Here is a 27,728-nt window from a genome sequence, read left to right on the forward strand (position 1 = left end):
CTTTCACTATTGGGAATCCTTCCCTCAGTTACTCTATTTCTAGCACTACTCTTCTTGCACGTTCCTTTCTTTCCCTGTCTTACTCCAACAGCAACCAAAAAATTTATAATATGTATAATTTTTTTTAAATATCAGTTCTGTAAATAAAAATTTGTTATATAAGAAGTTGGTTTCTTGCACATCTCTCTCCTTTTGAGAAATTGGTTCCAATTGTACTTGCCAGTTGTAGAGTGAGAATTTGGTTGCTCCACAAAGAATTATGAACTTGTGATTAATTCAGATACTGTGAAAGTTTTTGGTTTGAGGACTGTCCTCGAGACTGCAGCCAAAGACATTGGTTTCTTCCAGATTTCCAAAATAGGTTCAGTCAAAGTCTCCTTGAAAGACAACAACGGCTTCAACGCAGAAGCTGAAGAATGGAGAACCTCAGGTAGGATGCTAGATTTCAGTTCAGCCGAGGAGCAGCAATTCTAACAAGTCCACAGCTTTGTGAATTACAACATGGTAGGACGACACCTCAAGAGATGGTAAACCCTTAGGAGACCCCAATTCCCACTCAGGAGAGGTATGCAAGCCACTTCTCTTTTGCAGGCCTTCGAAATCGGAGTTAGGATTCCCAAGGTCTCCTTCTTCAGCCCCTTCATGTTATTTCTGGTATTCAGCCTCTTCCAAAAGCCTCGGAGCCGCTCTATAAAAACTTCCTCTTGATATCAGCAATGTTGGTGACTTCCGAGCCGGCACTACAATCCAAGGGCTCAGGTAATGGACCCGGTTAAGGCATTAACTGGATCAGGACGGCACCAGGGATGATTCATCCAAAGGGCCACGTCCCTCTTGAAAAGGCAACAGCTTCAGCAGTCTTGGCGCCAATGGAGATCATTTTACAGAGTTTTAGGCATAAAGGGCATAAAAAGGTGCCTGTGGAAAATGAGGAAATCATCCCAGATAATAAGCAAGTTGACCCATGGGTCCCGCAGGCGTACCAGATGGAATTGCAGTCCTTTAAAAAATGCTGAATAAAGCATTTACGAAGTGATCCCGGAGCTGGGAACACGGGATATGCCGGATCTGTGTTAAAGGGCTCTTGAGCCGTACAAGGAGGCACCAAATCTGGCTCCGGCTGTGGAGTCGAGATTCTTAGCACAGGCCCTGGAGGTGAAGTCACAGGCCTTAGTGCCGTCGGTGCTGAAGACGGCGCCAGATACACCCACGGGGATGGTGTTGGAGATACCTCATCTCTACGACGACCTCTAGGACATAGAGACAATGACTTCAGAGACACATTCTTTGGTGAACGACACAGAGAACCATGACACTGAGACCGCCGACTACGACCCCCTCTTGTTTTTTTTAGCTTTACCCATAAACAAGTTAGCCTCCCTTTCCATCAGAGCCTTCCGATTCATCTGCTTACATGGTGAACATGTCCAGAAGTCGTGATGTGAATACAAGCACCAAAGACGTTGATGGACATGTGACCTCCGTATTCCCTGTACGGCTTGAAACCTGACTTCCTAGGAGGAGACCTCTTCAGATGCTACAAAGTTGCAGCAATAGAACAGAAGAAATCTCCCAGAAATCGCAAGCCTTGGGAAAAAAACAGTTACACTTCGGCAGCGCAGAAAAAAGGAAACTGACGTCAACACGCCTGCGAGGTCTTCTTATGGCTCGGATGACATCAAGTGGTGTCGCATGTGGAGCCTTTCCACAGTGACATTCTCATCGAAGATGGAGAGCCAAGGAGAAAAGTTTCTGTGGAATGCTGCGCTTTGGGATATTTCAAAAGGTGATGAATCCACAGGCAGATGCATCAATCAGAATCTTAGACGTGTCTTTAATAAAATCCAGATTTTCTACTCTATTCAATAGGTTTATTAAGAATTTGGATCTCTAATGAGATCCACTTAAGACGTGCACTGAGAAGACATATTAAAAATACCAGCAATATTTACAAAAAATACTTAATTAAAAACCATTTTATCTACGTCACTGCACCGTTTTGTACAGATTTAGTTCATGAAAAGATATCAGAGTTTTTCAAAATCAGCTCAGGAGGCTCCTTTAGTTAGCAAAGGGAGCCCACCAGTAAAAAAATACAACTGGTGACACGGTAGGAATGGAATACAAAATAGAAAAACAATTATAAAGCATGTGCAATTTGAGAGAATAGCATAAGGAAGCAGTTTCATATAATGACAGATTATTAAATAAAGTGCGTCATATAGCAGCAACAACATAGCAGCAATCATAGTTACGGCCTATACTGTGACAGAAAAAAATATATATATTAAATACAAGTGCAATTTAAAATAAAATCATACCATAGCAGCACCATATATTTTATATAAAGTGCATCAAAAAGCAGCAACATCTTTTCCCCTAGAATGTATTTAAAACAGATAAAAACCTGGTTATGTGCAAATAGCAATGAGATAACAGCAGTCATAAGTATACATTTTCCACGGGTGAGAAATAGACTCAAATGGTCGAGAAGAACATAAGAGCTCGGGGCTTTAGGGGCTATATTATAAGAAAACTAGTTAAATGCACAGCCAACCAACCCCTAGGAATAATTTTGGAAATTTTAAATATGTTCATAAACTCCCTAAAAAAGTTGAAAAGTTTTATGCACTCAGTTTAATTTTTGGGAAAAAGCAAGAATTCTCGAGCAGAAGATACTTTTTTAATGCCATTCTGAATGAACATTGGGCGAAACCACCTGAAAGTAAGCGAAGACAGAGCTGGACATACTAACAAGATATGATCAAGATTCTGGGTACCCGGATTACAGAAGTTACCGATTTTTCCATCTTTCCTATTAAGTGACCAATTTACAGTTAAATCATTTATGGTAAGAGGTTCATGCGACAGTGGGTGAGCCACCGGCGAATATCGTGGCTTAGATACCAGGAAAGGTACTTCTGAGGAACTCTCGGGGAGGAAGCCTTAACTATGGTTTCCAGTCTGACTCTTGCTCTACAGATACGGACATCTATCTGGTGACTAACTATGCCACTTAAAACCTTTAAGAAAGATTTCAAATCTGAGAGAGAAAAATACAGCACTAAGTCCTTTTACATGGAAATGATTCAGTGCTAAGACCAATAAAATCACACACAAAAAAAAGAATGTTTATACATTTGCCCTGCAAAAGTTTCCTGACACATAAAACTCCTCACTGTAAAAGGCTCACTGTTCTTTAGTTGGTAACCCCAACGTATTACCCTAGCTAAACCTTGTATAAATGAACTTACCAAGCCAAATTCTAGCCTACTTGAGGCTATTGGGACAAGATTATTGAAATTGCGTAATTTGCAAAATCCCAAATACTCCATTCTCCTTCTGGAATGGATTCTATAGCATAACAAGGTGGGAGGAATTTTAGCTTTAAAAACTAAAAGCAAATGTGAACAATGTCTTCGACCCATAGCGCTATAGAACATGCGTAAAACATTTGCATGTGATGCCGCTTTACACAAGCTATGTTCAGTGTGGGGAATAATCCTTGCACTACTTGAAATAACTTTCCCCAAATAGAGGTAGGAACCTACAATCTCAAGTTTTTCGGAACCAATTCCCCAATAAAAATTACAGACTTTACTATTTTACGTTTAATCAGAACCTTGCTTTTTGAAACATTAATCTACAGAAAGTGTGCAGTTGTATAATTCTGCAGTGGTTACAATTTTGTGTTCAAACCAATAGGGATCAAGTCCATAATTACAATGTCATCTGCGTACCTAGGGCAGGGAAAGGAGCGGCCACCTATCTTTGGGCATCTCCTCCCATTAAGGAATAAAAATACGGTAAACCGGTTACATATAAAGAGAACAGTAGAGGTGCTAATAGGCAAACTTGTTTCAAACCATTTTCTGTAGAAATTACTGAAGATGGTCCCAGAATTCCCCCCCATTAGTACCGGACACCATGTCTGCGTGTGTAGGGCTATAACTAAAGATAAGAGTTGAAGGCACCCCCATTTTATGTAGGTTTTTCCAGAGAAGTGGCCGGTCTACCTTATCAAAAGCAATAGAAAAGTCTATAAATACCATATAGACGTTTGTCCTGTGCAATACAGTTTAGTTCTCTTCTATTAGTTTCAACATACTGATGTTGTCTAGGGTGGAATGGTTTTTCCTGAACCCTGCGTGCTCAACGGGGAGAATTTTCTCCTCTACACCTTAGTCAGTAAGATTCTCAAGAATACGGAGAGCAAACATTTTCCCCCACTGCGTCTAATAAGGCTTCCATTGGGAAATCTACATTTTCTCCACCAAGAGTGTTTAGAGACAAATTTTAATTGCAATTTAAAATGCTACCTTTAATTTCGCTATGAACATTTTCTGTAACATTTTTCTGGGATCCTACACAAGGCAGAGATTGTCTACTGTTTAATATCAAAGAAGAGACCATGAGCAATAAAACCGTTCATGTCGATGGCTTAAGTTCAAATACAGTGGAATTAAAGTGTAATGAAATAGCTGTGTCAGTTTTAATCACAATACCAGCTCTGACTCTCCTAAACAAAATCATACTGTACAAACTACACTGAAGTATGCATGCTGCTCCAAAACTTAACTACCCCATCCATCTGGATTTATGAGGCAATATAACAAATAATGGACAGTGCTGGAACATTACCTCTGGAATCGCCTCTCTCTCAAAAAAATCTGAAAACTTCTAATCACCCTGGCATGGGCCTTCAGAGACTATCAGAAATAAATTATCAAATGCTACCAGGCGATTTAGCAGTGTCCTTCAATGTGAGAATACATAATTAACATTACTGTGCAAGAAAATAAAACTAACCAGCATTGGGAAAGACTACAAAGAACAGCGGGGGGGTTAAGAATCAGAATTCTAGCTTTGAAACTGGATGACACACAATAGCATAGTTTCCTCTCTGATTTGGCTTTGATTGTTGTGGAGCAAAATAAAGAGTAGCAGTGGTCAATATGAAATGTGATAAACTGCAGCAGGAGATTGTGAATGGTTCTGTGGTTTTAGCATGGAAACTGACAGAGGTCTTGCGTCCACCACAAGCCACAAGCCACAATAGCCACACTAATCGGGCAAATCAATGAATTCACAAATTGAATTGTCTCACAAGGAAAGATCAAACATTGCATAATTCCACTGAAGGGGTCTAATAAGCCACAGTTATCATGACTACTTGAATGCATACCAAACATCCCAAATTCCTTGAAACAGACCACAGAAGAGAAAATCAGCACATGGAAACAAAAGAAGAAAACGTACCTCTCGCAAAGCTTCCGCATACGAACTCATGTCAGTCAGAATCACCAGCACATGCTTCTCGCACTGGTATGCCAGGAACTCGGCAGTGGTGAGAGCCAGTCTGGGTGTGATGATCCGCTCAATGCTGCAATACAGACAGGAACCAACTGTCAATTACTGGGTAAATCCTGAAACGTGAATCAATTCATGATGGGAACACACAGAGCAAGGACCACAGAGGTGGGAAATGTGAAGGCTGTGTAACAATACCTTATGACAGTGGGATAATCATTATTTTTTTACTAATTATTTATTTTTTGTGGATTTTTATATAGTGAAAACTAGACCAAAGGTACAGGAGCACCAGCTACGTCACAAACGGACACATTCGTTTTTGTTAGGCACTGGAGATTAAGTGATTTGCCTGGAATTACAGAATGTTGAGCTTCCCTGCCGAGACTCGAACCCGGTTCCCCAGCTCAAAAGTAGACTGCCCTAGCCCTTAGGCCACATTCTTTCCCCACTAATGTCAAGACAGTTCTCGAGGGACTTGGAACTCATGGACAAGTTGTCAATCTTTGCACCAAGTATTGATATTTTCAAGGAACCACATGAAGCCGTATACACCTGCAAGCTGAATGAACTACAATGTACCTCATTTTCAGCTATGACTTTCAAAGGATAGTAAGATCCAACAGGCAAGGCAACTCTTAGAGGGTGCTGTGCGTAAGAATAACCTTCATTCAGCACATGTATCACTTACAAAAATGTTTTTCCAGACAGTGTTATTTCGTTTTTTAAAGATGAAGACTTTGTGTAAGATAACACTGCTAATCAACGTAAGGTAGGTCCAACAAATTAATAAGAACTTTATAAGATTCTGCTCATACATCATTGACTTCTGTTGGAGACTGACAGGTGGATAGCAAGGATACCAGTTGAGCTAAAAACTTACATTAGCTGAAACTCAGTGCCTGATTTCTCAAACAGCACACGGTCAGCAGCTCAGTCACACATTATGTTGCGGGCAGATGACTGCTTTTCAGGGCCAGAACTTAGTGATTTACATAGTGCAAACTGGACCCGAAGGTATAAAGAGCGATACATGAGCACCAGTTGCGTTACAGGCCGACACATTCATTTTTTGTTAGGCACTGGGAGATAAAGCGATTTGCCCAGAATCACAGGATGCCGAATGTCCCTGCCGAGACTGGAACCCGGTTCCCAAGCTTCGAGGTCAACTGCCCTAGCCATTAGACCACATCCTCTATATATTATAGAGAGGACTTTCTCAAATGAACTCTGGGGAATCTTAGGGTCAGGCTGAGCAGCAGGCTCTCTTCTCTGCTTCAGACAATTGTCAAGAATGTAAGGTTCAGTAGCAGAGTTCAGATGGACTTGAAACAGGGACTCCTTCTGCCAGACGGTCTTGGTCCTCTCTATTTTAGATTGCAGAAGAAGCAAGTCTTCTTTGATAATATGGTGTATGCCTACTCTGACCGTATAGAAAGCATTTTTATGCCTCTGACCTCTGCTTTTCTTTAAAAAGGTGTACAGAGCTCTTCAAAGTAAAAACTCTAAATAACTTACAGGGTCACAAGAACAGTGAAAGTTGGCTTCCAGCCAGGTTCAGGCCAACTAACCACTCAAAATCAAAACTGGTTCCAAGATTTTGGATGGGACTAATCTTTCAAAGTGCATTTCTTGTAGGTGTGGTACAGCTTCATAGCACCTACCTTCCAAAGTGAGCTGTCACTCGAAGGCTGTTGATTGAGAACCAGAAAACATACATCCAAACTGGGGGTTCTGTAGGGCTAGTACTTCTCTAGCAGCTCAGGTAACAGGATTTGGAATAAGGGCAAAACGCCCCCAACTATCTAGCTGTGAAATGCTGTGCATGCTCCTGACTTTCTTGGTCTATGTATTTCATCAACAAGGAGCTATGGATCTAGCATTAAAGCACTATCTAGCATTAAAGCATGTGCGAGACTCTGATAATCCAGATTTCATGAGGCCCATTCAGTGGGCCTCATAATTAGCCTTGAGTCAGGAAATCAGAATTATTACAAATTGACCCCATCATGCCTACAAATGCAGGAAATGATGCACCATTAAGAGTACTGAGGCTTGATTTATTGAATCATATCCCAAATACCTGACACACACTCTGCTAAGAAAAATACCTTCCTACATGTGGACAACCAGCACAGCCCTCTATAACCTGCAGCTTCAGTGAATATTTCAGGAAACCCTACATAAAACAGGTTGTAGGTCACCTGCAGATGCTCCATCTAGTTAAAAGAAAAAGCCTTCAGCAGCAACTTATCCATACACAGATCGATGTGAATCATGAGTTCTTAGATGAGCACCCTGTACATTTTGTAAAACTGATTATTCCCACTGTAAAACCTAAAACTCCCTAAACAAACATGCATTTCGGGATGATCAAGATATGAAATTGTGCATCTTATAAGCAGTGAGAAACCATCCAGTTTTGTAGATATCTAGCTGGAAGAATCTTCAGCAATGACATCATTGTATTGCTTTTTCATAAAATGTTTTCAAGAATTCAAATCCAGTCAGGTGTTGCATCCCTCAACCCCGAATAATCGGGGCAAGTAAATATCTCAAATAACACCAATTAACCCTTTTGGAAATTTACTTTTGGTCCCATTCGCTAGAATCCAATACACACATTTCACCCCCAGAGTTTGTGTGTGGGTGGAAGAGTGAGGAGTGGCAATATGGAAGCAAAATTAGCGTCTGACCTCATGTAAAAATATACCCAAGTTGTCCAGGTTTGAGGGTATGGTTGTAGTGTGTTCCCTATTTGGGCCTTGGCCCATCCCGCCTTACTTCCCTTGTTCCCTGAACTTACACCCCTTACTCTTATGTGGTCTCTATTTAGTTATCAATAACTTCACTGAGTAGGTTTTCCACAACTTCTTGGAGGGACTTCATTTAACATATCCTGGTGGTTACAGAGTGCTTCCAATGTGATGGCCTTCTGTCACTCTTGGATGGCTCCTAGGTACTGCCTTAGTGGTTTAATAGGGTCTCCAATACGGCAGTTTTTTTTCTCTTAATTTTTAAACCTCAGTTGAACAGAAAGTCTGCATCAGCCTACTTCTTGGCAGCAATGTACTGAAAATCGAGCGATTTGGAGGTTATTGGTGTGTCGAGAAGGGCTGCTGCTGCAGGTGTTCTACCCTTTCTCCAACACCAACCTATTTGTCTGTGCTGGACAAAATACTGGAAAGGTTGTTGAGGAGGATGTGTTCCAAACTATTGCAATCATTTCAGAGTCCTCGTTTGACCTCAAATTTATGCCATTACTGGCAGAATTGGTAAAAACAAAATAGCTGTGCTAGAAAAAGCAGCCTTTCCTTCAACCAACAGTTCACCTCATAACCATTTTGCCCATTACCTTTCTCATAATCACAGCAGTTTTCATTAATTTATCCCCAGAGTAAGCCATGTATGCTCGTGCTGCAAAGCGACTCCTTTATGGATGGTCGTCCCTAGTTTCATTTTTATAATTTTTAATTTTTTTAAAGACTCACCTGCTGGTAATCTCAAACTCCAACACTGGGATTCTGTTATCCAGTGACCACTGAATGTCCTTAAGTTTAAGTTAACTTGGGTAACAACCCATAAAAAATTCAACGGTTTCTGTTGCCATCTACAGAACTGCTATAAGTTAAATTTGTCTGTATATCGCCGCCAAATCTTTTATCTCCAAATACTGTAGCAGCTACATTTGTTTTTTAAATAAATTGCATTTTTAGGTCAAAGCCTACAAAATAGCACTGCTGTCTGGTTTGCAAAGACATGTTGGGGACATTCTGAAATCTTCCCTAAGAATGCATTCTGCCCATTGCTTACCACGGACTTTGTGGAATTTGAAATCACAGTTACTTGCTTTCTGTTTGGTGGCTTTATTTGTTTTAAGCTGTCCAACATGTCTTGGTTCCTCCCACAGAGCATAGCATGCTCACTATTGCTCCTTGTATTCTTTCATATGTGCTTGCTTTCAGTAAAGAGGCCTTTGAATTTCATTATCTTGTCACATTTGCTTTGTATTCAAAGACAGAGGTCAAACGTCAGGCTGTGTCTTCCAAGGGAGTGTGGCGTTTTACTTTTGTTCCTGCGACTTCAAAGAGGATTAATGTAACAATCTTGCTGTGTACTCATGTCAGAGGACAGGTTGTAGGATGGTAATTTTTCTAGCACACAACAAAACGTTATTGTCTCTAAATGAAATGGGCAAATGTTTCAGAAAATATCAGAATTTAAAAAGTACAAATGAATTTTTGTATATTTCTGAAGTGTGGAGGAAAATATTTTCATACAATCAAAACAAATCAACTATTATTCTCCACTCCACAGCCGTCTATTCAATAACCCTCTAGGCCACTCCACTCTACTCCACTCTATGACACTTTAGTCCAGTCAATGATACGACGCTCTATGCCTCTCCACTCTATGCCACGGCACACTGACTTTCTACTCCACTCTATACGACTCCACTTCACTCTACGACACTCCACGCCACTCTTCTCTACACCACAAACCTTTAGCCATGCTGGTGTACAATATGGCTAAAAAACAAGTTAGCAAAGCCAATAGCTCTTGCATAGATTATACCAATTGACTTTGCCAATGCTTGTTTCCATAGAAAAAGCAATACATAAGGACATGATATTACAAATACAGGTCTAAAACAAAACATATATTATTACAGAGCCAGCCACCATCAACAATGATAGCGGCACACCATTCAAAAACAGAAACTATCAGTTTCCCCCGAAGTTGTAGACCACAATATCCATAGGATAATATCAATAAAAATACATCCACTTCTATGACGACTAGTCTAATCGGCCAAGCACCTCTATTCTGAATTCGGAATAACCTATGCTCCTAAATAAGAAGACCCAGTGCTCTACCGCATATGGAGAATCTGTGTCTGCTTGGCCCTCAGCACTGAATCTACCTAGAGTTTTGAGGTTGCTTCAAATTTCTGCTATGATCTCCAATGCCATTAAGTCAAACAAAAGGGTGCCTTATTTTCAGATTGGAGAGCAATTGCCAACTTGCCATGGACACAATAATGACCTATTTGCTATCCGCACACAGTCCTATGCAAAAATCCAAAAGCTTAAAGCACCCCAATCACACATGCAGGTTGCTTAATTTCTGTCTGCATCCTCTCCAACTGTCAGGTCTTACTGTCGTGTACATCTGAGGTATTCTGGAGGGAGAGTAATTTCATCTTTAAAGGAACATGTAGAGGACTCACTGAACTGATGCCAATGTCTCTCAGCAACACTTTCCACTTCCAGGGAAATTTCTCTTTTAAACTTCTTTTTCCATGTCCACTGTGAGGATTGTGGCAGGGGGTAATATTGCACTGCAATACAGTTTGGACACAACATCCCCCGAAGTAGTAAAGATAAAAATGTCTTAAGCGTGTCCTCATGAACTGCCATTTCCTTCGGTGAAAGGCGGCGCATCCAATGTCTGAGTTGAGAACATTGCAATCTTACGGATTCCTCAATTGGAAACATACGTTTACTCATGGGGAACAATTTAATTTGAGGCTACAATCCCTCCTTGTGCCATTTGTCCTACCAACTCGAATTTTGTGTCAGTAGAAAGCTGCAATTGGCCCCAATTATGGATAGGAATTTGAGACCCAGACCACGATTCGGACATGTGTCAAACAGGCCAGTCCACCCTTTTCAAAACTTTTCAACATCAACCAGGAATGCTATCACTGTCTCCCTCACTCTCTTTTTTTGTTTTCAATCTTTTTCGACCAGTTGAAATACCTTTCTGACAGTGCCATATAATCATGTGTTTGTCTCCAACAGCCACTTAAAGTCTAGTTTCAAGCACAGTGGCCACAAGTTTTGTATAAAATTTAATATTGATTTGAAGAGGAAATATTGGCCAGTATGAAGAGGACTGATGGGCACCAGTTGTAAGCTTAAAAATTACTGATAGAGGCCTCCCTGATAAGGATAGTGTAAATGGTCCCAACTCAGCAAAATGAAGGTACAATTTAGACATTTGGGGAATCAACCCTGTAGCAAAAGATTTATATAATTCACCTGCCTATCTGCCTGGAGCTTTATTAGTTTTGAAATGTCCGCTTGACTGCTTCTGAAAAGGGTGCCTCCACCATCTAAGTCTCGATAGGGAAAATTCTAACCAGCCATGATCAATTTTGCAGACAATTAAGTTTGCTTCAAAGTGGATTTTTGCGTTACAGAGAGACTTTATAAATTCTTTTTTGAACATTCTCATTTATTGTTTTATCCCGCGCTGGAATTCATTTCTCACACATCTGCCCTCTCAATTGTCCAGTGAAAATCTGTGTGCCAGCTTTATTACTCAAGCTCATACAAGTGCTGCTTAAGAATAGCGATTCTAATCCTTCTGATAACTATCTCTCTCTTTAAATTGTCTGTCAATTTGGTGCAATTCTCCTTAGAAAAGCTAGGGAGGGTGATAAATTATACAATGGGTTCATCTCCTTGAGATCAGCTTCTAGTTTTTGCATTTCTAGCTAGCTTAGTCTTTTAAGGTTGGTCAATAAAGCTATCAATTTACCTTGTATAACTGCTGTAAATGCATTCTAGACATAAAACATGGCAATAAATGCATCCTAACTTAGTTTAAAATATTATTTGATATGTGCCTCTGCTTCTTTCCAAAGCATCAGATCCCCTCCTAAGGATAGATGAATAGGTCAACTCACACCTTTCTTCACTTTTGCCTCTGACCTTCATTATTCATCAGTAAAATCATCAGTCCAATACTAGTCTTTTGGACTAAAGGTACAAGGGCACTGCTCATTATAATTTAATCAATCATGGAATATGCTCCGTAAGTATAGAAGAAACAGATGTACTCCCTTTCATCCCTATTCTGTTCACTCCTTATAACTGCCAAACCCATGGAATTCAGGATATTCAAATGTTTTTGTAAAATGAATTAGTTGCAGATATACATTTATTCAATCTACTAAGCTCCCCATTCCACAATGTGTTGAAGACTCTTGAGATTATAATCTCTCCAATATGAAGTGTGCTAGGTTATTATTTTACCAAGCGTTAGAGAAATATACAGTGGCTAATGTTATATAGGAGCTATGGCATTAAGAAGCTTCCTTCCTTTTCTTCCCCAACGTGTCTCCTGCTTTCTTGCTGATGTTTTGGAACCACCCTGTAGATAGAAACACTTACGTTGGGTCATTAGCCAAGTTCAGGAAGAGGCACACATTGTCCATGGATCCATTTTCCTCAAAATCAGACTTGAAAAAACGAGCAGTCTCCATATTCACCTGGAAGAAAACACATTGTGGAACATCACTATCCATCCTGTGTGGATGATGAAAGAAAGCCACATTCTAAGTAGTATTACCATCACCAGCGTATGGAGTATCAATCAGTTCCAATATTGCCAACCTTTCCATTTCAAATATCAGTATTCAAAATACTTCAGTGATTACATGTGCAATGCAGCGGTGTTGTACAAAAACAAGCCCATCAGCTTTTTACAATGCTATAAAAATCTTATTTCTTCTCGATAGCTGAAATTACTTGTCGAAATTCAATACCTGGGTCACTTTAAGTCAGAACACTGGGGAGAATACCTTTCAAAATAAAATATGAAAAAGCTAAGAATGTACAACTGGTATAGGCTAAAATGAATTTCAGTTACTAAAAAGACAACGATTTACATACAGAGCTATTTCCCCAAAAAGTTCTATTTTTATACTTACACCCATTGCGGCAAAGACGATAGCAAAGTTGTCTTCACTGTAATCCATAACATCCTTAGATTTTTTAACCAGCCCCGCCTGACGACAGATCTGGGCAGCAATCTATAGGAAGATATAAAAATTTGCAATACTTAACAATCAGAGAAACTTAGCAAGACCAAAGTCTTTATTTTCAGTTCAACCTTTTAATCACTAGTAGCTTAATTTGGGGCATATAAGTCTCCAGAGAGACTATGGGTGCGAAATTACTCTATTCCTGGCCCCTTCAATGTTATCTTAAAAATAGCAGGAAAAAATATCAATAAAGGTCCCACAGATAACTCGAATTCAGTAGAAAAGTACTCACTTCATTATGAGGTAAACCAGCAGCAGAGAAGATTGGTATTTTCTGGCCTCGAGCAATGCTGTTCATGCCATCAATAGCAGAAATGCCAGTTTGAATCATTTCTTCAGGGTAAATTCGACACTGAGGGTTGATTGGTTGGCCTAGTTAAGTGAAAAATAGAGAGGATTTGTAACCACATTTGGTATGCCCACTACAAAGGTCCCCTGTAAAACACAGCCATTATTCACAGAAAGAGCAGGGAATTAGGACAACCCTGTCTGACAAAGAACACCAAAGACTACAGCAGGACAGATGCGGAGGAGCCAATTTGAATACTTTAGGAAGATCCACACTGTTATAGGAAGAGCTGATTAGAACCGGGCACTATGTGTTACTTGTTAAGGTTCCAGCAAAAGTATCCGATAGGAGACTGCTTAAATTGTTCAAAATAATCACAGAGCAGTGCTGAAGCACACATTTCACATTGCCTTAACCAGGGATAGCCCACTCATATTTACTTTGATTGCAGCAGGTAATCAGGAACAGCAGTAAAAGGTAAGGAGGCCATCTCAATGGATTTAAAACCCACTTAGTCAACAGCCTCCTGTTAAGTCAGCTGAAGTAGAGCAAGCAGAGGACCATCTGGGACTTGAAGAGCATATGAAAGTCATCAAACCCAACAAAGTTCCTTGGTAGCAAATTATTGCTCAGCTAGACATATTTCCCAGAGTCTTCCAAGGACTTGTGTCCAAGACTTTTAACACAGTTTGAGGAAAATACACTAATGGAATATCAAACATGATCAGGTAAACAGACTGTTTAATGTCCATAAAAATTAAATTGACTGATTTAAATACATGCAAAAACAAATAAAAAAACTAGCAATTGAAAAAGAAAGGCTGAGCTTTAACCAAGATAGTTTTTTAGTAGGAATGTTCTTTTCATTGATTTATAAACTTCTGTACATTAAGCAGTCAGAACAACAATAAAAACTTTACCCATAATATCCAGATAATCTTCTGCTAGAACAGTAGGGCCTTTGTCAATTGGCTTTCCGGATCCATTAAAAACACGACCTAGAAAATGCACACACAAAAAGTGGATTAACTCACCCTGAACTCAAAAAGACTGAAAAATACTAAGGGCCCGATTAGCATACAGGGTGGAACGGCTTTGACCGTCAGCTGGTCTGGCGGTCGGAGCAATCAAACCAGCTCATAGGGCCCGTCCGTCATTTGGAAACCCTGCAGTAATACCACGTCCACCTATTTCCGGCTTAGGAAATACGATGACAGTTCCCCACTGCATTTCTGTGCCAGCCTTTCCGACACAGACATTTTCAAACAATGGGGTTTGCCCTAATCCTCCTGCCACATGTTGGCCAAGGTAACAAAAAAAGAGCATATGGGGAGGAATACATACTGCACAAATTTTTTTAGGGAAAACACAAATTAGTTCCTACTTGCAGGTAGTCAGTCCCTTAGTCTTATTTATGCTTCTTTCTATAATCACGTACCAACTCCAAATACAGTTAAGAACTATTCTTTCTCTCTTTACTTCTTAATCATTTTTCTCAACACAAAAACAAAACGGAATTTCAACCATTTACACAAAAAGAAAAAGAAATAAACCTGTACTATGCAATTTCAATTCTGTAATATGAAGGCAGCTTCTTACACCTTCGCCTTTTCTGGGAATAACAATGTCACGGTGCGGTTCAGTCGACAGGCGGACTTGTAACCGACTGAGCTGCAGGAAAGCAGTGCATTGTTCGCTCCTCAGCGTGTGTTGGCTAGCAATCATGTGGTACAGACAGAGAAAGGCATTGGGAATCAGTTTTTTGGGGGTCCCCAGCAGGGCCCCCATGGGTGCTAGGGGCACCAATGGTGTCCACCCTGTAGATCCCTGCACCCGGTGGCAGGCACAGGGGTTAACTGCACCTCTGCTCTTTGCAATGAGAGCATGTATTCCGTAAGGAACACATGCTCCCATTGTTAAGTATAGGATTGCGACCAATCCTGCTTCCTGGGTTGGAACAGACAACAGGAGGTCATTCGGTTACAGTTCCAAACCGATGTGGGACGGACATCAGAATCGGCCCCGAAGTTGGAAAGAGAGGTCTTTTTTAAACAGCATAAAAAGTACAAATCTTCAATGTGAATGAAATGCAGAGACTAGCATACGCATCAGCACTTGTTTATGAGATGAGAAACGTTTTTTAAAAAAGCACATTTAACTACAAAAAGAAGACATGAAATGCATACCCAGCATGTCCTCGGACACTGGGGTTCGTAGAATGTCGCCTGTGAATTCGCATGCTGTCTTCCTAGCATCAATACCAGAAGTACCTTCAAATACCTGTAAATTTATCAAGACACATCACTAGTAGAAGACAGGTGTACCAGAAATTATGTTCAGAAATATTAACAAGTCAATATATGTCCAAAACAACAAGATTACATTTAGGGACAATAACAAATAAAATCTGAATCATAATTGTTAACTAGAACATTTATTTCCCCAGAAAGATGAAGGTTTAAATAGGAAGGTTTAGGTTTCCTCCCTGGAAGGTAAACTGCAACTGTGTGTCAATACAAAATTTGATAATGTTAAATGCAAATTAATAGAAGGAAAAATAGGTCTTACACTCCCATCTAGCAGTTTTGTTCAGTGCTAAGGGTGAGGTGCTATGTGTGGTCGCACTAGAAAAGCAGGGTCTGTCGTTGGGCAAGGACATGGTGAATAGAGTTGTATGTAGTAGTTTGCTCTAACAGAACAAAGTTCCAAAAGTGAAAATTGTTTAATTTAAGAGAGAAGGCACATTACTTGCAATGAGTGGGTTCAATGTTTGCAGTTGAGAACATTGAAACTAAATTTTCCTTTATTTCACAGCAAACTAAAGAGGCAGGTCAGACTGTAATTGATTACAAGTCTAATAAACTAAAGGCACAAATGCTTTGTGGGTTTAAGAATCTGTTGCAAATGTTTTAATATAAGAAGCATTCATTGGCACAGCCAATAGGCCTAATGTTGCTTGCCCAATGATTGTATTGTAATAGTTTTTGTAATACTTTATTGGGGAGCTGCTGGGACTTCAACAATGTAAAAAAAATAAAACATCTGCTAAAAGAAAAATATTTTTGGGGACTCAAAAAGTACACATTGCTATAATAGTGCCTGGCACTGATAGGTACTACTTTGGGTATGGACAGGCTCCTTGTGAAAGATGCCATCACTCACAGAAAGTTAGCCAATGACTGAAGTGGGCTGGCCCATAGCCCCATGCTGTATAATGTTTTGGGCAGAAGAAAATGTTGAAAACACAACAGACTAATAGATAATAGATGAAGAGGGCTGAATGAAAGCCCCCTTCAAGTGAATAGATTATACATATTATTTCAGTAAAATCAATAGGTCATGGCTAATACCAAACCAAAAAATAAATAGAGATCAAGAAAAAACAAAAAATAAATAAAATGTTGGTAACAGAATAGACAAAAAATCCTACATTCAGTATTAATCATTAATCGTAGATTAAATTCTTTTACACTATGCCTCCATCATGCAACAATGTTGATGGGTTGCTTCACCCCACTTTCCCTACACTTATATATCATTCCCTTCTATTTGTATGTACACCTCAACTCCTCTCTGGAGAAAAAATAAATGTTCCTTTACTGATGAACTAAACAAGGTTGGGCAACATCAACTCTGCAATATATTAGACCGCTATTAGAAATGGGATTTTTGGCAGGCTAGGGAATGTGCCAAAGTCCGGCAGAAACCACCACTCTAGTCAGGATAAGGGAGTTACACTCCTAAAATAACCCCTGTCCACCCCCTTGGTAGCTTGGCAAAAGCAGGCAGGCTTATCTTAGAGGCAGTGTGTAAAGCATTTGCACATCACCAACAGTAATACAGTGTAAGCTCTACAAAAGGACACCACACCAGGTTAGAAAAATATCCAATAATTTTGTATGCGGCGTCAGATGGCATGGTCGGTGAGACCAGGGTCGCGGTGCTCGTCAAGGTGCTGGCAGGGCACAGCGCAAGCAGCGGCATCGTCATTGCTGAAGCGCTGTCGTCGGCTGACGAACTGGAGTCTATGGCGCCGGCATCAGTAGGCCGAGGCTGCAGTGCGGGATGAGGGCGGTGCGTCATGTAACTTTAGGAACGGTGCCCACGAACCACGGTGCAAGCAGCGGCACGGAGCGTCATCATCCGGGAGGCCAAAGCGCCGTCGTGAAGCAATGTGGTGCAGAGTGCGGTGCCTACAGATCGCGGTGCGAGCAGCGGCTCGGTGGCGGCATCAGCAGGCGTCGTTGGCGAGACCAGGGTTGTGGTGCTGCGTTGCAGCGGTGCCTGCTACGGTGCCATGGCGTTGTCGTGAAGCGAGGCGGTGCGGTGCCCACAGGTTGCGGTGCGAGCAGCAGCTCGTGGCGGCGTCAGCAGGCGGCGTCTGTGACACCAGGGTCATGGTGCAGCAGTGCCTTCAGGACACGGGGTCGTTGAGTTGCTTTTCTTCTGTCGAAGCACAAAACACACAGTCACCAGTGCTGAGGGCAGAAGAGCTTGAAGTCTTTGCTGTTCCTGAGAATTCTTGAACAGGGGGCAAGCTCTACTTCAAGCCCTTGCAGAAACTCACAAAAAGTAGATTGCAGAAAGTTCAGTCTAGTCCTTTCACTGCCCAAGACAGAAGCAGCCACTGTTGGCCCACACAGCAAAGTGATAGTCCCTCCTCACAGCTTCTCCAGCTCTTCTTCTTGGCAGTCTTCTTGATCCAAAAGAGTTTGAAAGCTCAGGGGTCTGGGCCCCAGTATTTGTATCAAAAAATCCTTTGATCCTTTAGGCATAGGGTGTCTGTGCCCAGCCAGAACCAGTTCTGCCTTCAGGGGGTGGAGATGGCATTGTCAGAGGCAGACCAGGCCCTTTGAGGTGCAAGGAAATCTCCTCCCTCTTCCCCCTTCGCAGCCAGGTCTATTCAGCCCTTTCCTGACCTACCTAGACTATCGGGAGCCACCCTTGTTTCCTAGCCATCTGTCGTCCAAATCCCAGACAGGCAATTCACATTCCAGCAGAGGCACACAGGAGGACTGGTCAAGAAAATGCCTACTTCCTAAAAGTTGTATTTTCAAACACAGAATGTAAAAATCCCCTTTACTAAAAGATGCATCGTTAGATTCTGAGTTCAGGCATTCTAAATTTTATTTTCCCACCTAGTTCCCAGGGCCAGTTTTATTTATAAGATGTTACAAACAAACTTCCCATTCTGTCCTATGGAGGGGGGGGGGGGGGGGGGGGGGAACAGGTAGCCTTGCAATAGTGAAAAATGAAATGGGCTGTAATTCACTATCAGGACATGCCACACACACCAGGGCATGTCCTACCTTTCACATACACCGCACCCTGCCCACAGGGGTACTTTGGGCCCACCTTAAGGGTGCCTGACACGTAAGAAAAGGGAAGGTTAGGGACTGGCAAGTGTGTGCTTTGGCAAAGTCCACATGGCAGTTACCAACTGAGCGCAGACTCTGCAATGGCAGGTCTGAGTTACCTTTTTTAGGCTACTCACTTGGGTGGCACAATCAGTGCTGAAGGCCCTCTAGTGGCATGTGATTTACAGGCCCTGGCACACTCTGTGCACTTTACTAGGGACTAACAAATAAATAAAATATCCAATCATGTCCAGAACACAATTTACACAGAGACCATATGCATTTTAGCACTGATTAGCAGTGATAAAGTGCCCAGAGTCCTAAACCCAATACAAACAGGTCAAGGAAAAATAGGAGGAAGAAGCAAAATGTTTGGGGATAACCCTGCAAGAAGTGCCATTTCCAACATCCGCTTTCATGGAATGTTTGTTTTTAATCCTGTAATTTGAAAAGGGATGAGATTTCATTTAAACAATATGGGTCTCATTATGATGGAATATTTTGGGCCCGAGATCGTAAGACAAGGAGTCTGGAGTCCTGACAGTCCAATAATATTACGACTGTTGTGCAGGCTGTCGTAACATCGCTTTTTCTAGTGCAGCTTGTGCTATGCCTGGAAAAGGTCCACAGCACAAGCCGCAATTGAAAAAGAGATGTTTGGAGGGGCAACACATGCCCCCACCCAGGCTACATTGTGGAGGCCTACGGGAACAATGCTAGCGCCCCTTCCAAAGATGGTTTCCGAAAGCCTTTCCATGGCAGTCAGAACACGATGCAAAAGCAGTTGGAAACTGACATCCTAATCCCTATGTCGATGCCTCTTCAGGCACCACCTCCATTGTAGGTTTTAGGCTCTGCCCGCTACCCTGACTGGCTCCTTGAGCCTGTCGGAGGCTGCTGTATTCCCACCCCAGCCGGCTGCGCTCAGACTGTCGGCATCATAATCCAGCAGTTGGCTCGCTGCCCTAGATGTCGGGGAGACCGCCACCGGTCCAGAAAACATCGTAATTGAGCCTAAAGATTTGTCAGCTGGAATGAGATGACGAGCGTACAAAATCTTAAATCAGAAGGAAGTTGGAGTGAAGCAGCAAAGCATTACAATTTACCCTTCGTGAACCATCATCATTTCTGAAATCTTAATGCACTTTAAATCATGTTCTGCCACCAGGGAAACTCAACTGGTCACAGCTTGGCTTCCTGAGTACTGCATAGGCTAATGCTTGCCACCAATCAGACCCTGTAGTTGCCCCTAATCCCAGGATCGAGCATAGCATCGAATGACTCTTGTATGGGGTTCTGAGTAAGACTACAGAAGAACTGATATGCCTCACTTAGGATGTACACAGGGAATTCTCGATGGACCAATGTTACAATCTGCATATAAACAAAGATGGTTTGTAAAAGGAAAGAATGTATAAAGCTCTCTTTCTGTCCCTTTACAGGGAGGTCCCATGGATATATTTCAGGACAATAGAGAAAAAAATGGATAGAAGCCCTGAAAACTCTATGGTCTGAAGGAGCATTAATGCGAAAAGGATACATGTGTCATCTTACCTGGACCACTGCTTTTGAGCCGCTGACCTCCAGAACTTGTCCACTCCTCCTTGTACCATCCGGAAGTGTCAAATGGACGATCTCTGCATATTTGGGAAACTAAACAAGTGGATGGAGGAAAAAAAAGTGCTAACTAAAAACTGAAAAAATGCAGTGAAAGACCAATAATTACAAAGCCAAGAGTTATTTAAGTAAAGATAATGGTCTATGAAATTCTAACTCATCGAGATGGTTAAACTTAGTAAGAAAAAATATTCAATAAACAGAAATAGAAAATAATTATTCTAGATCATTCTTTTAATTTAACGATGATAACTAGTTCATGCTGTATTTGTACTTTTAGATGGTGTTTAAAAAGTAAGTGACTAATGTGCTTGTAATCCGAAAGAGTGAATTGCTACGAATGAAAACAATGTTTATCCATGCAGGAGGCTAGGAAAACTTTACATCTAAGAACAAGTGTGCATTTGGAAGCCAATATGCTGGCCAGGCAATAAAGTAGCTTCATTCTCTAACAAACACATTTGAATTTCTTAAGTCTGCCTTTGAAACAAAAAAAAAAACATACCTTCACTTGATCCAAGATTACTAGAGGGCCATTGACACCGGACACAGTCTTGTAAGCTGAAATAGAAGATGAGAAGTTGAAGATTTCATTATACATAAAACAGTTCCTGTGGTACCAACATTAGACAAGTTCCCTGAAAAATCATTCAGGAAAATCTTAAAACTATAAGGGCCCAATGCCAAACTAATGGCACATAGAAAAGCCTTTAAGATGAAGTTCTTCAATCAGAATCCCAAGTGAGGAGTCAGGAGGTCAACTAACTCATTTGAAAGGTGAAGTTGATAAATGTGAAACATTAACCTAAAAACTGTATGATCTTTGCTTACAAAACATGGAACAGGACTCTTGGTGTTGCCTATGAATATAATGATATCTCTAACACGAAGGAAAAAAAAGGGAAACGTAAAAGGCATTTGCATTGGCCATCTGAAGTGATAATTTGTATGTTTTGTTTACGTTTCTAACTGGCATTTTCAAAGCTCCTTCAGTCAAAAGTAAACAAGCACGGTCCTCCGATTTATTGTCTTTATGGGGACATGTTACATGGCCCCATAAAAATAAGAAAGCTTTTGCAACAAACGTAAATCAAGCGCCCCTGTCCAAGTGGGCCGTCTGGAAAACAGAAAAGTCTACATTAGGAAAAGCTCTTTCCCAATGGCTGGCTACCATTTAGCATAAACGGTGACGCCGGCCAATGGGAAAGAGGGCGGGGCTTAAAGGAAGATACATGAAAGCCCTCTAAATCATTAAATCTCGCCATCGAGACTGCGCATGTGCGCAGCCCACGCCAGCCGAGACCTAAAAAGGAGGGGAGAAATAGTAACCATCAAAACAGGATTCATGCAACAGTTCCTCTACGGGGTACAAAGGTGTGCAGATAACAGCCTCTTATTTAGGATGAACACCTTTCACTTTGCTCAAATTTTAAATCAAAACAGACAAAATCTTTAAAAACATTTCATAGTTTTATTGTCACTTCGTAGAAGAAAAATGTCTGCTGATAATGTACACAGAAGGATAAAAAAACATTAAATCTGAAAATAAACTGACATACACGCTTCTTTCAAAATCATTTTTTAAAAGTGCACTTTCTGAAACAGAACTTTTTATTTAAAGAATGTTAAGCATAAGCAAGTACTGTCTGGTAAAATACATATAATTTTCCAGAAAGAAGAATACTAAATGTAAGTAGCTTCTAAAAGCAATGATGTTATGTAAATTATGATCATATCTATCAGACGTCTGCAAAGTTCTTCCATTTGGTGCAAGAGCCATGTCAGATTTTCAGGATTACTGGCGACTATGCAAAGCACACAATGAATATGCTAATCTACCTCATGGGTGTCCCAAAAACCTGTCATGACGTTGGCACCTAACAGCCTACATTCAATGAACCCTTAATATTAAAACACTTAAATAGTTTCCAAAAACTAAACTGGTTCTAAAAAAATCCAAATTTATTTCAAATTCAATAAAAAAAGCCTTCATTAGTAACCAATAGAGGTGGTCATTGCCTTAAACCGTTCCTATATAACAAGGGACCATTTTTCTAAAACCATTCTATTTTGTGGAAAAGATAGGTGCCTTCTTAAGACCAAAATAAGAGCTGTGATCGACTGTCTCCGACTGGGTTTCTGGCCAGCCATTTATTACACCCACTGCTTTCAAAGCGCTCAGCATTTGCTAAGCCCACTAAGGGCATACAAGCCTTTCCATGGTCAGTCACCAGAGCATACAGCTTTGGTGTCTAGAGGTTATATCTAGAGTCTACAGCTAAACTATGAATTCGGGCTGGACTGTTCCCATGAGGCACAGGGTCAGACTAATTTGCATATGGCCATGTCTGAACTGGGGTGGTGGAGTGAGCTAAAGAATGGTGATGAATTAAACCCAGATCAGTTGACTGAGGTGAGTGCTTAATTTGCTCAAACGCTCCGTCCATCATCCCCTTTGGTTTTTCCATGGTACAAATGTAAGTATGAATGGCGACAGCACCAGTTGAGACCAAAAGAGAATGTTTGTATACGATGGTAGTAGTTTGGTTGCTTGGGAAGAGAGTGAGAAGTGTCATTTGTCAACATTAATGGCCATCGTTAGACCCAGCAATAACCTGTACTGGAGACTTAGGTAGTTACAATATGGGCCAAACCCTCTGAGTGCAGTGGTTGAATAACGATTTGTATTAAAGTATTCCTTTAGTTTAGATTTAATGTGCCAGAGAGTTCTGTTCAATAAAGTCAGTGGGACACAGAATCTCAACTAGAAATGTAGCCATGTATTTTCATTTATTCTATGTCCTGCCAAACTTGCTTAGAAATGGCTGAGACAAAATGCAAGGCCGAGCAGAATGAAGCTCCCAAGTCAACTTGAGGAAGTGAACGTCAAAGGACATTGCAGCACAGCAGGACAGAACACTCCACCACGTACAATGCAAAACCTTGCTAGACGTTGAGCACCAGAGCTCTTGTGCAAGAGGAATCACGGCAACCTTTTCTTCTTTTCAAACCTAGCCCGATCATGGCTGCTGCCTCTGGACTCTTTAAACCATTTCTGCTTTCCTTACACCATCTAAAACATACTTTTTCTGTACGTGGGAACAGCAGGTGTGCCATTTATAATAGCTTCTCAGAACCATGGGTTCAAATGCTCCAAGATGCTTTTCCCATTCATCCACGGCCACTGAGAAACTATGACAAAGAATTTTGTCAGACACCTTAATTCCATTTAAGCACTCGCAAAGGGCTAGTTGTAGGTAAAATAGAGTTACCGATTTTTAATTACCGAATTCTACCGATTCGGTAATTAAAAATCAGTAAATCTAAGCTGTGGACATGTAGGTATTCCAGATGTGCTGGAATACCGAATCGGAAGTATTCGGTATTTACCGAATCGGAAGTATTCGGTATTTACCGAATCGGTAAATACCGATTTCCACAAGGGTGCAGGGGGTGTCACTTTGACACCCTCTGGCACCCCTAAAACAGGCTTGGGTGCCATGTGACAGGCATACATGCCCTAAGGGCAGGTCTGCCTGTCACATGGCATAGGTGTGCAAGCACACATGTGCATGCACACCGGAATCGGTATTTTACCATCAAATTGGATTTGATGGTACAATACCGATTCTGTAAGGCCTCTGGGACTCAGAAGAGTCCCACCTACATCTGGGAGCCTCAGATTCGGAAAATTTACCGAATTTTTATTTTACCGATTCGGTAATTTTACCGAATCGGTAAAAACATGCCCCCTACATACCTGTCACCCATTTACCGATCGGTAACGGCCAAAATTGGCCGTTACCGATCGGTAAATGGCCTGAAACGGCCACCTACATCTGGCCTAAAGTGTCTATTTTGTAGTCCCTGTGTCTTAAAGGAGAGGGTTTTACTACCAAACAACTACTGGCAATACTAACAGGTCTAACTTTGAAGAGCTACATACAACCTGCACTCACAAAAGCACACCACGGACCTATGCGCTCACTCTGGCACATCTGTCACCTTGCACTCATCTGGGCACAGCCCTCCTCATTCATTTTTATTTCATGTTTATTTTCTATGGCACAGACATTGTCCTTGGAGATGTCCGAGAGCTTGACAGCTAAAAAAAGATAAATAAGAGGTTGCCACATTCCTTCATTTGTTACATACGTGACAAACGGTCACAAGACCCTTCCAGGGGGAGGGGGATTCTTTTGGTTGACAAATCATTGGAATGCACCATAGCAAGTTGGGATACTTTAGGAGAGAAACTGCAAAGCAGACTAAATAAATATATACTATGAAAGACCAGACATTTCAATTGTTTTAGGCACCTGACGGAGATATACTGGGTGATGTGCATTTGCCTTTACCGCTCTGTCAGTTTAGCGAAAATAAATCTGAAAAATTGAGGAATCAGGCGTTAGTGTCTGGTCAATCCTTGGTTGTGTGCTGGTTTATTGCACGATGAAAGCACACATGGATGGGTTACACCTTTAGAAAAGGTCAAGACTCGACAGGAAATAAGTTACAAACTGTATATTGCGAACTGAGTTTTTTTATGTATATTTTAATTTATCTCTTTTTACTCCTGTACTTTATGATCTTTTTCTAACATCGAATAGAGGAGATTTGAACGGAAGTTACAAAGTTGTTCAAATACCATGAACTCTTCCCTCCCTGGGGCCTTGCAAGGAATTATTATTTTCTACTAGCGCAGACAGACGCACACAAATTCTGGTGCACAGACACCCCAAAAAACAAAGGATCGCACGCAGTCCAACACTGATAGACCCTGAAATGTGCAAAAAACAAATGCACAGAGAACAGAGGCACATCCAACAAAAACATAAGTAATATACAAGCATTCATAGACTCAAACTTACAAGCATTTGCAATGCAATGGTCTCGGCATCATTATAGGTAGAGCTATTAGCATTGCTCATGACATTTCTTTTTTTTTCTTTAAATCATAAATAAATGGCATTGTCATTTACATTGCCAATACACAGCACTCTGCACTCAACAGCACTCACTACTCTGCACACTCACTACTCTGCACACTCACTACTCTGCACACTCACTACTCTGCACACTCACTACTCTGCAGAGTAGTGAGTGCAGAGTAGTGAGTAGTGAGTGCAGAGTAGTGAGTAGTGAGTGCAGAGTAGTGAGTAGTGAGTGAGTGTAGGGAGTAGTGAGTAGTGAGCGCAGAGTAGTGAGTAGTGAGTGAGTGTAGAGTAGTGAGTAGTGAGTGAGTGTAGAGTAGTGAGTAGTGAGCGCAGAGTAGTGAGTAGTGAGCGCACTCACTACTCTGCGCACTCACTACTCTGCGCACTCACTACTCTGCGCACTCACTACTCTGCAGAGTAGTGAGTGCAAAGTAGTGAGTAGTGAGTGCAAAGTAGTGAGTAGTGAGTGCAGAGTAGTGAGTAGTGAGTGCAGAGTAGTGAGTAGTGAGTGCAGAGTAGTGAGTAGTGAGTGCAGAGTAGTGAGTAGTGAGTGCAGAGTAGTGAGTAGTGAGTGCAGAGTGAGTGTGCAAAGTGCAGAGTAGTGAGTGCAGAGTGAGTGTGCAAAGTGCAGAGTAGTGAGTGCAGAGTGAGTGTGCAAAGTGCAGAGTAGTGAGTGCGCAGAGTAGTGAGTGCGCAGAGTAGTGAGTGCGCAGAGTAGTGAGTGCGCAGAGTAGTGAGTGCGCAGAGTAGTGAGTGCACTCACTACTCTGCACTCACTACTCTGCACTCACTACTCTGCACTCACTACTCTGCACTCACTACTCTGCACTCACTACTCTGCACTCACTACTCACTACTCTGCAGAGTAGTGAGTGCAGAGTAGTGAGTGCAGAGTAGTGAGTGCAGAGTAGTGAGTAGTGAGTGCAGAGTAGTGAGTAGTGAGTAGTGAGTGCAGAGTAGTGAGTAGTGAGTGCAGAGTAGTGAGTAGTGAGTGCAGAGTAGTGAGTAGTGAGTGCAGAGTAGTGAGTAGTGAGTGCAGAGTAGTGAGTAGTGAGTAGTGAGTAGTGAGTGCAGAGTAGTGAGTAGTGAGTGCAGAGTAGTGAGTAGTGAGTAGTGAGTGCAGAGTAGTGAGTAGTGAGTGCACTCTCTGCGCGCTCACTACTCTGCGCGCTCACTACTCTGCGCGCTCACTACTCTGCGCGCTCACTACTCTGCGCGCTCACTACTCTGCGCGCTCACTACTCTGCGCGCTCACTACTCTGCGCGCTCACTACTCTGCGCGCTCACTACTCTGCGCGCTCACTACTCTGCGCGCTCACTACTCTGCGCGCTCACTACTCTGCGCACTCACTACTCTGCGCACTCACTACTCTGCGCACTCACTACTCTGCGCACTCACTACTCTGCGCACTCACTACTCTGCGCACTCACTACTCTGCGCACTCACTACTCTGCGCACTCACTACTCTGCACTCACTACTCTGCACTCACTTTTTTTTTTTTTTTTGTCATTTAGTGGTAACAACGGGATTATTCCCATCGCAGCCGATTGCACAGCTCAATGATGATTGTATTCACTGGACTTTGGCTGATATAATCGTTCTCACAGACTATGTACGAACTGATTAACCTTCTGTTTCCTCATTGTACTATTGTACTATGCTCACCGTACAGTAACTGTATGTCAATTGTTTCAATAAAACATATTAAAAAAAAAAAGAGAGATTTTTGGGACTGAAATTAGTTTGTACATCTCAAACCCATAAACGCAAAGTTAGCAAAATAGTTATAAAATCAATGTCTGGTATTTTTGCACTGTAATGAAGAAAACCATGTTATCGCCTTTTTTTCAATTTTTGCGAATGGAGGAGGTCTCTAAAATCCCCAATGGCCTATTTCAAACCCCTTGTGTAGTTTAAGAGTGTTCTGGGTGCTTAGTTGTACTCAGGTTTGCTCCTACTGAGAGCTACCCTGCCCATTTATTATTGTGAGATGTTGATGCCTGTGACCTCGCTGCCCCTTGTAATAGCCTTAGTCACTCCCGATTTCCTGCCCCTGTCAACTGCCATTTCCCACTCCTGCCCCTTCTCAGTTTATGCTCTAAATGTGTAACTCTTGTAATTTGCCTGTTCTGCAGCTTATTAAAGTCTGCTCAGTTTTATATGTTCTATCAGTTCTATTGCCTGCTCTCATCACGTGCTCTACTCGATCCTGAAAAGTTATGATTGAAATATAACAAGGTTATAAAATAGAAATTTCAGAGGTTTTTTTTTTAGGATTGTTTATTTTCAGATGCATGGCTGCCCACTTTTCTGCTGTTCTGACTGCCTGGTGAAGAAAGCATTATTTTCAACTTGGCCCTTTGACGATAATCTTGTGTGCCT

The 27,728-nt window shown here is 41.5% G+C and overlaps 1 protein-coding gene across 1 annotated transcript in view; it reads right to left on the reverse strand.

The window, feature by feature from the left end:
- The window catches only part of LOC147683584 (V-type proton ATPase subunit B, brain isoform), a 191,221-nt gene that overhangs the window by 125,691 nt on the left and 37,802 nt on the right, over positions 1-27,728 (reverse strand). The window contains exons 2-9 of the mRNA XM_086943983.1: positions 20,913-20,968; positions 20,345-20,443; positions 15,620-15,713; positions 14,354-14,431; positions 13,377-13,516; positions 13,031-13,132; positions 12,492-12,589; positions 5,260-5,383 (exon numbers count right to left, since the gene is read on the reverse strand). Of these exons, the coding sequence (XP_086800109.1) occupies positions 5,260-5,383; positions 12,492-12,589; positions 13,031-13,132; positions 13,377-13,516; positions 14,354-14,431; positions 15,620-15,713; positions 20,345-20,443; positions 20,913-20,968 (791 nt within the window). The remainder of the gene's footprint in view (positions 1-5,259; positions 5,384-12,491; positions 12,590-13,030; positions 13,133-13,376; positions 13,517-14,353; positions 14,432-15,619; positions 15,714-20,344; positions 20,444-20,912; positions 20,969-27,728) is intronic.

This window comes from Lissotriton vulgaris, chromosome 11 (assembly GCF_964263255.1).
Source record: "Lissotriton vulgaris chromosome 11, aLisVul1.2, whole genome shotgun sequence".
Classification (NCBI taxonomy): Eukaryota; Metazoa; Chordata; class Amphibia; order Caudata; family Salamandridae; genus Lissotriton; species Lissotriton vulgaris.